Source organism: Mustela lutreola, chromosome 3 (genome assembly GCF_030435805.1).
Source record: "Mustela lutreola isolate mMusLut2 chromosome 3, mMusLut2.pri, whole genome shotgun sequence".
Lineage (NCBI taxonomy): Eukaryota > Metazoa > Chordata > Mammalia > Carnivora > Mustelidae > Mustela > Mustela lutreola.
In genome coordinates, this window is record NC_081292.1 from 65,490,423 (window position 1) to 65,501,932 (window position 11,510).

The 11,510-nt window shown below is 41.6% G+C and overlaps 1 protein-coding gene across 1 annotated transcript; it reads left to right on the forward strand.

Moving 5' to 3' along the window:
* Nucleotides 1-522: 522 nt before the first annotated feature.
* LOC131826740 (phosphatidylinositol 3,4,5-trisphosphate-dependent Rac exchanger 2 protein-like) lies at nucleotides 523-2,889 on the forward strand. The gene has a single exon (XM_059166278.1). It carries the CDS (start codon nucleotides 924-926, stop codon nucleotides 1,248-1,250), a length of 327 nt encoding a protein of 108 aa, XP_059022261.1. The 5' UTR covers nucleotides 523-923; the 3' UTR covers nucleotides 1,251-2,889.
* The last annotated feature ends 8,621 nt before the right edge of the window (nucleotides 2,890-11,510 follow it).

Below are 11,510 nucleotides of genomic sequence, written 5' to 3' on the forward strand. Positions count from 1 at the left end.
ATTGGAAAAAAGTCATAGGCATGCAAAGCATCCCTCCAAAACAGCACAGTGCAATGGGGATGCTCATTCTATCTGGAGTCTGTTGTTTGGGCCAGGGCTGTCACTTTCCCATAGTGTCTTCATTTTTTATGCTAATTGACTTTCCAAGCACAGGCAGGAGGGTGTCTGCCCTGTGAATTATTCTCGGTTGGGGGGCTTTTAAAAGCAAACCTATTTTGTGCCCAAACAAAACCAAAAATCAGTGTGTTTCTTTTCAAAGATGGGAGTGTCAATACCATGGTTGTTTTGTTCCCATCCAGTTATGTAACCGTGGGGACTTGTGTCTTTGCTTTCAGGATTTGTACAAAACACATTAAAGCTAAACAATAGGCGGGAATCATAGAAGCAACCCTTGAGCTGTGTCTTGGAGAATGTCCTCCTAGGTTTGGGAATCTCCAATTAGTTCCAACTCAAGTGCTGACTCCGTGTGTGTGTGTGTGTGTGTGTGTGTTAGCTGGCATGCAACACACTTCCCCAGGGTGGTTTCATTTTTCCTGAGATTTGGCGAAGGGTAAAGGGTCGGAGTCCCATGGGTACAAAGCATTTGATTAATGTTTAAGTCACCGCTCTCGCTGTCGGAGCTGCCTCCCCGCCAGCCCCTGCCGCGTGAGGCCGGAGCCGCGGGGCTCGGCATGCAGGTCCCGGACCGGGGCCGCCTCTCTTGGGAGTTCTCTGCTCAAGAGCCTCGCGCCTCCCGCGCCCGAGTTTCAGCGAGCGCCCTTTCCTCTCCTAACACCCCAGCCTCTCCCCAGCCTGTAAAGTCGCCGGTACCCCCTCGGGCTTCTCGGAGGCAGCAACTTTCCCCTCTGGCCGGCGCGGGGCCGGGCGCCAGTCGGCTCGCGGAATAGCGCGCAGCACAGCAGCCCTGCGTCCCGCCACCCACCATGACCGACGGGAGCCGCTGGGACGGCCGCGCCCAGAGAGCCAAGGACCTGGAGAAACAGCTTCGCTTGCGCGTGTGCGTGCTCAGCGAGCTCCAGAAGAGCGAGCGGGACTATGTGGGCACGCTGGAGCTCCTGGTGTCGGAGAGTGTGTCTCCCCTCGGCTACGCAGGGTGTAGCAGGCGGCGCAGCGCGCGGATCCCGAAGCGGCAGCGGGCGCCTGGCATTGTCTGCGGGGGGACGGGGCACCGCTCCCGGCGTCGCGGGACCATGAACCCGCGCACGGACACTCTGCTCGCCCGCGCGCGGACCCTGGGCGGGACTGTTTAAAGCCTGGACATCCAATGAGTTTGCCAGGGCCTTGGACACATGCGGGCTTGAAAAGTTAGGTCCAATGGGAGAAGGGTCCTGTCCCGGGAATCCCTGCTTACCCTCTCTTTCCTCACTCTTTACCCCGTCCCTGGCTGCCTTGTGTAATTTTTTTACCCTCTTCTCCTCCCCTGGGTTTTTAAGACTTTGGCTTGGTGATTAAGGTCACTCTACTACATTCAGGTACATTTAGTTAAAAGAAAAAAAAAATCCTTGATTGTTTTGGAGCTTGAGTTCATTATTCAGATTAGATGGCAGCGAAGTCCCTTTAGTTATAATAATCTTTGAAACACAGGATTCTGGCGAGGGGTAGAGAACAAGCAGTGGGGTTATGATCTCTAGCAGCTGTTGGCTGTTAAAGCCACCTGTGGTGCTCACCCTGTTCTAGCCCTGCAGTCTCCTACCCCCCATCCTCCCTCCCGGGTTTAAATTTGCTCCCCGCTCAGCTTCTGGATTCTCTGTTCATACTGAGCCCAGTAGTGCAGTACAATAAAACTAGTGTCAAAAAAAAACTTCAGGGGACGCCTGGGTGGCTCAGTTGATTAAGCAGCTGCCTTCGGCTCAGGTCATGATCCCAGTGTCCTGGGATCGAGTCCCACATCCGGCTCCTTGCTCTGCAGGGAGCCTGCTTCTCCCTCTGACTCTGACTTCCACTCTGTCTGCCTATGCTCGCTCTCGCTCGCTCTCTCTCTGACAAATAAATAAATAAAAAATCTTTAAAAAAAAAAAAAAAAAACTTCAGGATTTCATAGAAAGAACTGGCAGGAACTTTGTTTCAAAGTTTCAGCTTGACGTATTGGAAGCCTGCTCTGGAAACGTTTCATTCATTTTAGAGCCAGAAGGGGCAAAACTGAGTGAAAGAAACTTCTGAGACATCACTCAGAAATTGATTTTTTTTCTATTCATTGTTGCAAAGACAAACTTTGAGCATTGGCTCTTTTGCATCCAGATGCCTGGGAGAGCATAGGACTGAGGAGCTCTTAGCCTTTGCAATCTAACTCACATCTTCAAACCTTCTGCTCCTTCCACCTCCCTGTTGCATGCCCTTGTGGTCCAACGGGAAATGTTTCAAAGGCCAAAACTTCCCGCTCAGTGTTCTGTAAGATGTAAACGTTCTGCTTATAATTATGGTAGAGAAATTCACTTCTTTGCTATGTCTAGAAGGAGAGAACATTGTTTCAACACAGGTTGACTTCTGGTTGACTTCTCAAATTAAAATCAGGATACCTGAGCCTCTGGGACCACATTCTTTGGAAATATTTAGATATTTGAGAATATATGGGTAATTGGTGATAAATTGGATTATTGTACACTTCCATGTAGCAATGTCAAAAAAGCATGTTTTTAAGATTTGACATTTTTTTACAAAGTTATTACAATATTATTGACTATATTTCCCTATGTTGTATGTTTCTAGGACTTATAATCAGAAGTGTGTACCTCTTAATCCTCTTCATCTATTTCACTTATCCCCCACCCTCCTCCCTGCTGGCAACTCCTTGTTTGTTCTCTGTATTGATGAATCTGTTTCTCTTTTTGTTGTTGTTTGCTTGTTTTGTTTTTTAGATTCCACTATAAATGAAGTTATATGGTGTCTTTCTGTCTGACTCACTTCACTTGGCATAATACTGTTAATCTGTGTTGTCACAAATGGCCAGATTTAATGCTTTTTAATGGCTGAGTAATATTCCATAGTGAATTTCATATTCTATTCCATACCACATCTTCTAGATCAATTCATCTATAGATGGACGCTTAAGTTGCTTACATACTGTAAATAATGCTGCAACAAACAGGTATACATATATCTTTTTGAATTGGTGTTTTCATTTCCCTCAGGCAAACGCCCAGAACTGGAGTTATGGATCATATGATACTTCTATTTTTAGTTATTTGAGGAACTTCCCTACTGTTTTCCTTAAGGACCCCAGAAATTTACATTACCGCCAACAGTGCATGAGGGTTTCCTTTCCTCCATGTCTTTGCCAACACTTGTTATTTCTTGTTATTTTGATACTAGCCATTCTGACTGATGTGAGGTGGATATTTGACTTTTAATAGCTTCAGATTTGCCTTTCATGAAACTTCACTGGTGACGAAGTCCTTTGACTTTTGAAAAATCTGAGCCACTTCTTAAACTGTATTAGTTACTTCTTTCTAGAGGTATTTGAAAAAAAGTACTGTGCAGAGTCCTGAATTGTAGAAATAGAGAGCTAATCTAATCTACATCAAAAACTAATTTGTTGATCTTTAATATATGAGTTTTTCCTCTAACCTTAACACTTGATTATTAAAATTGAAAACTTATTGCTAGATAGAGTTGGGTAAGAAATTGTGGGAGGGGACACATGGGTGGCTCAGTTGGTTAAGCATCTATCTGCCTTTAGCTCTGGTCATGATCCCAGGGTCCTGGGATTGAGCCCCACATTGGAGTCTTTGCTCAGCAGGGAGCCTGCTTCTCTCTCTGCCTGCTGCTTCCCCTGCTTGAGATCTCTCACTCTGACAAATAAATAAATAAAACCTTTTTTAAAAAAGGAAAAAAACAAGAAATTGTGGGAGGTATAAAATAAATTATATGTACCTATTTACAAGTAGTTCATTTAATGATTTCATTCTTCTTATTTCATTCAGAAATTATGGACTCTTCCACTTTTATTTTTCTTTGTCCATTATTTTGTGCATGTACATCCAATACTTATGCACAAACATGTTCACACACACACAAACACACTAATTAGCTTGTCATCCTAAACAAAAGTTTATCCTGACTTCTTTTTTTTTTAATTTTTTATTTTTTATAAACTTATATATTTTTTCCTGATATAAAAAAATATTTAATGAGCTGGAAAAATAAACCATAAATGAAAGAAAATGGTATGCCAAGTATTTAATGAAGAGAGTACATATATACACACAAACACATATATACACTTATCTCAGGAAAGGGCAGTTAAATGCCAAAATGCTTTATCCCCAGGGGTACAGGTCTGTGAATCACCAGGTTTACACACTTCACAGCACTCACCAAAGCACATACCCTATCCTGACTTCTTTTTAATCATAATCATCGAAAGCCCCAGATCTACTTATAATATACTTTTAGATTTTCATTTCTGAGTATTTATTTTTTCATTATTATTTATAGTAACACTGAATACACATGTATTATTACTTGGTCACCTTCTGTTGATGTAGTGAATCTAGTTCTAACTTTAGTGTAAGCTAATAATATACCAAGCTTTAAAAATATTCAAACTATTTGGCCTGGCAATTCTATTTCTAGGAGTCCATCTCGAAGGACTGATATGAAATATAGACAAACCATAAAATTGATTTTTTAAAAAAAGTTAGCAGTAGTATTAAATAAGGGGTACATTTGTTGTAAAAAATCTGATAGTGCATTTCTAAGTCAAATATAAATATTTGTTAGATTAGTCATCATTTTAGATTTCTGTCATTGTTTCAGCCATTAACATGCATGAAGGTAACTCTTATCTTTATTATGAAGAGATAGAAAACATATTTTCAGTTTTATCAAGAACATATTTTTTACTTAGAAGCCCATACATAATCAAACAAAATGGTATTTTTTCTCTTGATTAAATGATCATATGACCTGAAGGGGAAAACTTTTCATACTAAGATCTCCTTTTTTTTTTTTTTTAAAGATTTTTATTTATTTATTTGATAGAGAGAGATCACAAGTAGGCAGAGAGGCAGGCAGAGAGAGAGGGAGAGAAGCAGACTCCCTGCTGAGCAGGGAGCCCGACGTGGGGCTCGATCCCAGGACCCTGAGATCATGACCTGAGCTGAAGGCAGAGGCTTAAACCACTGAGCCACCCAGGCGCCCCATTCATACTAAGATCTTTTATACTTCTTTTTCTTTTAAAGATTTTTAAAAATTTTATTTGACAGAGAAAGAAAAAGATCACATGATCATGAACCAGGGGAGAGGCAGAGGGAGAAGGAAAAGGAGAAGCAGACTCCCTGCTAAGGGGAGCCTGACTGGGGTTTGATTCTAGGACTCCGAGATTAGGACCTGAGCATTTAAGTCAGATGCTTAACTGACAGAGTCACCCAGGTACCCCTAAGATCTTTTATATTTCTAATTCCTTTTTGTTCTCATTTCCAACCCTTTCATTTTTTAAAGCGAGAACAACTTTCCCCACTCCCACCCCACAGAGAGCTGGTATGTAGAGTGATTCTCTCTTCCCATGGGATCTCTGGCTTCTTTTGTTTCTTGCTAGCCCTTCTATCCTTTTGTATTCTCACTGGGCTTTCAGGGCTCCGTTCCTTCAGGAAACTTCATAATCCTGTCCTCTCTGCTGCCCCCCCTACTCCATCACAGTCTACAGTGCTCACTGCTTTGTAGTTTCTTCTTCCCTGCACCGAAGGAGGCTTATATATGTATGTGTTTACTTTGGTCTCATTCTATTAGAATGTAAGCTTCTTGAGGACAGGCCCATATTTTACTTGTCTGTTTTTCCCCAGAATTTTGTGCAGTGCTTGTGAAATCATAGGCCATTCCAAGATCAGGATGTCTTCCCAGACCCATTTGAGTGAACAGAAGAGCAGAGCAGGGCCAGCTTCATGGGTGTGCATGCTCTGCACTTTGCTCTGGGCTTCATGCTCAGAAGGACCTGGAACTTGGTTCAGAGCTCTGCTACCAATGTCTTGAAATTTGTGCTCGTTTTATCTTTGAACTTGTGTTTTATAAGTGAAGTCCATTGGACAGTAGAGTGTGAGTAGAGCTAATATATGAAAGAAAGAGAAAAGCTTTATATTTCAGTACCACTTTTTTTTTAAAGACTGTATTTATTTGACAGAGAGAGACAATGAGAGAGGGAACATAAGCATGAGGAGAGGGAGAGGGAGAAGCGGGCTTCCTGCTGAGCAGGGAGCCCGATGTGGGGCTCAATTCCCTGACCCTGGGGTCATGACCTGAGCTGAAGACAGAGGCTTAACCAACTAAGCCACCCAGGTGCCCCTATTTCAGTACCTTTAATAAAACATTTCCCCCTGCTTTTTGAGCAAAAGGCCTCACACTTTTATTTTGCACTGGGCCTGGAAAATCTTGTAGACACATTTCACTATGGCATTGTGGCTGGATGGCTCTGAACATTTTTGTCTAAAATGGGACACTTCTGAGGGTGAAAGGGAGTGCTGTTAATAATTACACTGGGAAACAGATGTAACCCTGGAGTGTTCCTGGCAAATCAGAATGTGCTGTTCTTCCACGTTGTCAGCACATGAAGACAAAGACTTTGAGTTACATGTCTTGTCATAAACAAAAGATTTTGAAATTTGTCACCTGTCTAGGCGTTGACCTCGGATAGCCCAGAATCTGAGTACTGTCTCTAATTTACTAGTTAACTTTGGACACATTCCTAAACTTTTCCAGCCCCATTTTCTTCTTCTGTAAAATGGGGAAACAGTAGCATTTCTCAAGGTTGCTATAAGGATGAGATGATGGATGCTTTGGGCTCTGCCCAGTCCCTGACTTACAGGAGTGCCCTATATATGGTTACTGTTATTTCTTCTGATGCTACAATTGCTACACAGAGGTACCCATACTGGTCAGCCTTAATGTCTAATTTTTGCATGTGTGATATTCCTCTTTACACTTTCTATCTCTGAGTCTCTTCTTTACTTCTTCCCCCGGTGTTTCTCCTTCTTTTCATGCAGTCCTTCTTCCCATGATATTCTTATTTTTTTGAAAAGATTTTATTTATTTCTTGTCAGAAAGAGAGAGAGCAAAAGAGCGAGTGCACACATAAGCAGGGAGAGCGGTAGGTAAAGGGAGAAGCAGACTCCCCACCGAGCAGGGAGCCCAGTGCGGGACTTGAACCCTGGAATCATAACCTGAGCCAAAGGCAGACGCTTAACCAATTGAGCCACCCAGGTGTGCCCCGTGATATTCTTATACATACTCAATTGACGTAAGACTGGGAGAACACCTTGTAGTCTACAAAACAACAACCATAGTTAGTATGCTATTTTACAGTTTACAGTAAACAATTGCATATTTATTACCTGATTTGGGTTAATATATGTGCCCCTTACTCTTTCAAATGGTGATCCCTAGGGTTCCAGGGTGCTGTGGTTTGGCTTCAGGGTTCTGTGGTTTGTCCCTCATAGAGGGTGAGCAGGAACTGAATTGGATGGCTTCAGGCTTTCCACTGAACCTCTCCTAGCATAGTCCCACCTTCTTCTGATTTGTGCCTTTGCTAAAGCAGTTAGAAAAGCCTCTTACCTAGATAGTAAACTCCAAGAGAGCAGGAGTGGTGCATTTTTCTCTTAGGTACAATTTTCTTGGCCTAAATATAGTGGTGTGTAAATAGGTGCACAGGAAAACAAACAAATCAAACAAAAGCAAACACACAGTTTGAATGAGTCCAAAAACACCTTCCTTCAGTCATGATCTAACTTTTTCCAGGCAAGGATAAACTAATTCAACACATTACATTTAGGTTTGTGCTATACTGGCTGAATTGTGTGACCGTCAAATTCAGATGCTGCCATCCTAACCCTCAGTATACAAATAATTACAATGCCATCTGGGCGAGTCAATGATAGAGTTATGAGCATAGTTGCATGGAGGCATTAAGAGGCTCCTTCAGTGCAGGGTCAAGGGAAGCTTTAGGAAAGAGGTGAAGGATAGCTTCTGAGGGATGAGGAGAATATGCCAGAATGGGAAGACAGCTAACTATCCATCTGGAAAGAACAGCGTGTTCCGTGTGACCTTCATATGACATTTTAGGGCTGCTGGCATGACATTGTGTAGGCGATGCTGACAGTTCTTTGTTGTTGGAGATTGATAAGTTCTATATGCTCTTTGGATACTTTTGGGTATTGGTAGGATGTGAAGTAAGTTCAGTCTAGTTTGAGAAGGATTGTATGTTTAAGAATTCTTTCTCCCTTTCTTTCTTTCTCTCTATTTTTATTATTTATTTGAGAGAGAGAATGAGAGAGAAAGAGAGAGACAGAGTATGAGGAGGGGAGAAGCAGACTCCCTTTTGAGCAGAAGCCCGATGCTGGACTCAATCCTGGGACTCCATAATCATGACCTGAGCTGAAGACATTCACTTAACAAGCTGAGCCACACAGATGCCCCAAGAATTCTTTTTTTTTTTTTTCAAATATTTTATTAATCTATGTAAAAGAGAGAGTGGGGTAGAGAACATGAGCAGGGGGAGGGACAGAAGTCATCAGGTGGATGAGATGCCCTAAGAGGAAGAATTTGAGGAAAAAAGCCATATAGACAGAGGGTAGGTTGTTGGAAAGCCAGCATTTGAAGGATAGAGGAAGAAATAGACTGTGCTGGTGACTCAGACTGAGCCATCAAGGGTTGGAACAAAGAACCAGGAGAGAGTGATCTCTTGAAATCCAAGGAAGGACCTAGTACCCAGACAAAAGTCTTCCTTAGAACTTTTGAGAAGTAGGTGGTGGGAAGACTGAAAAGGCCCCTGGATTTGCCAATTAAATGCCTGTCATTGGGCTTTAGTTCAGGAGTATGTGTGAGCAGAAAACTGATAGAGAATGAGCTGAGACCCCGTGGAAGCTGAGGGATGAAGACCAGTGGAAAAACTCTCCTGAGACTTTGTCAGTATATGCAAGGGGAGAAGTAGGTTAGTAACAGAAGCAGGTGATTTTGCCCAGGGATGTTTGAGGAACTGCCATGTCACCAGGAGATAAAGATCCTTGGCAAGATTCACTGCCATGAAACACCAACAACAACACATCAGTGAGCTGCAGACTGTAATGCCAAGAGTGAGCCGGCTGTCTTGGATACTTTTACATTTCTGCTGCTTCTCTAGTGTAGCATGTGAGGAACTGCTGGGATGGCCTTTGTCCCTCCTTTTGCACACTCACCAGCGGCCCTGCTGGGACAGTAGGGTGAGGTGCATGGTACAGAGCATGGTTTTAGGGAATCTGATGACCTGGGTTAAAGTTCTGGCACTGAAACTTACCAACCATTTGTAACTTGGGGCAAATTACATAGCCTCTTTATGCTTGGTTTCATATTTGGAAAACACATTCAATAATATCTTACAGGCTGGCCTCAAGTTCAAATCAGGTTGTGTAGGTACAGTCCTGATAGGTAGTAAGGCTTTCCTCTTTTTCTTTTCTCTTCCTGCCTCACAGATAGAGTTTGGTGGTTGTTGAGGCCACCTAGCCTGCTTCTGGGCCCATTCTCTTCCAGACTGGAAGCATATTGGAGGTTTTAATAGAAAGGTCCTAAGGAGGCTGGAAGGCCCTTCAGGAATGCAGGGGAGGTGTGGTCTTAGAGGAGGTGAGGGGGTGGGGGGGGTGGAGGAGGTGGGGGAGTGTTGTGCTGTGGAAGGTGTAGAGTAGTTTGCCTCTGGGAGGAACAAAGGATGCAATGCCCAGAGTTATTTTAGAGGAGAGGGGAGTTGGAGGTTTCGGCCTGATGAACTTTACTTTTCTATGAAATTGAACTATTGTTTTCTTTGTGTTCTGTTTTGTTTGTTTTTGCTGAGAGTAAGGCCTATGAAGACAGTGATAAAGATTTGAAACATGCACTTTCAAGAACAGTAAGGGGTACTGAATTCAGGTATCTGAGACTAGATGTCTGACTGTCTTTGTGTAATCATTCTTTTATTTATTTTTATTATTATTTTAAAAGATTTTGTTTATTTATTTATTTGAAAGTGGAGGGGAGAGAGAGCATGAGCGGAGAGGGGAGAGATGGAGAGAGAGAAGTAGATTCTTCTGCTAAGCAGGGAGCTCAACGAGGGTAGAGGGGGGAACGACTCAATCTTGGGACCCTAAGATCATGAGATCATGACCTGAGCCAGAGCCAAAGGCAGAAGCTATTTAACTGAATGAACCACCCAAGCGCCCCATACGTATTCTTTTAAATGTGACTTTCTTAATGCAACATATCAATTTAGAAGTCAAAATAGAGAAATGGCTTCACCTCATTTCTTATATTATGACTAGGTTCAAATCTTAGAAATAATGACATAATCATTTTTTTAAACCATGACACAAATTGTGTAGAACTTCCATACTATTACATTTAATGCACACAGCAATTATTGTGCACACTCTTTGAAAAGAAACATTGATTTATCTGACAGCATTTGGATAACATTACATTTTTTCTCAGTACTGTCTTTTAGCATTGTTCTGTTGAGTGTTCTCTTATTATATACCTGGTTTATACTTTAATTCCAAATAAAATTGTTATGTTTGAGTTTTGAGTACAATTAGTTTGACCTAAAAATAGTTGTTTCTATTTACATGAATTCTTTAAAATTATTACCTATAATATTTACTTTTCATAATAGATGAATTTTTATTCTCAGTGTATTGTAATTGCATTAGCTATATTAAAACCAGGATTTCTTTGACTTATTATATTATTGCCTGAAACAATGGTAAATTCAAACTCACCCCTTAATAAATGTTTCTTTGCTTAAAACTATGGTTGGGTCACTTTTCAAATGGTGTTGAGTATATTCATTCAAATCCTGGGACATCTTATAAAAATGTTTTTTCAATTTTTTCCCATTCTCATGAACAAACATTGAATTTTATCCAAGAATTCAATGATTATAATTTTAAGAAAATTGATATGTTAAGTTGTGGTTATGGTTTTTAAACATCTCTAGTTAGTATAGAGGACTTCAGACTTTGATTCCATGCATAAATTTGTAGTATTTTAGCCTTACCATATAGCTAAGCATACTGTACAAAAAAGGACCTGTGTTGTTGGAGAATAGCTAAGCCAAGGACATTATGTTCTGTCTTCAATGTGAAATGCGTATTTTCCATTAAAAGACAACCCCTTCACTTGGAAAGCTTAAATGGTATAATACTTAAGAAATGACGACATCTGGTTAAATTTAGAATACTGACATAAAAATATTCTCTGGGTTAATAGCAAAAACACAGTAATCTAGAATATGAATGAGTAAACATTTTTATTTATTTTAAAACTTTGTTTCTCTGGGAGAGTTGTGGGAGGCCACAGTAAGGCTTGAGATGAGGACCAAACCAGGCCCTGACTTGTGCCTCCTTTAAAGGCTAAATAGCCGAACAAAAGGCTTAGGTAGATATAGTCCAGTAGCACTGAGAAAGGGTCTGTGCTATGTGTTGTGCGCTCACCTATGTGACTTCCCACATGTTTGCTAGTAAGATAAGAGACGATTTGGTCGGGGTCAGAAATTCTTGGCTGGTCCTCGCTGTCCTCGC

Excerpts from the sequence above, each read along its gene's own strand:
- LOC131826740 (XM_059166278.1), top strand. The coding sequence starts at position 924 with ATGACCGACGGGAGCCGCTGGGACGGCCGCGCCCAGAGAGCCAAGGAC.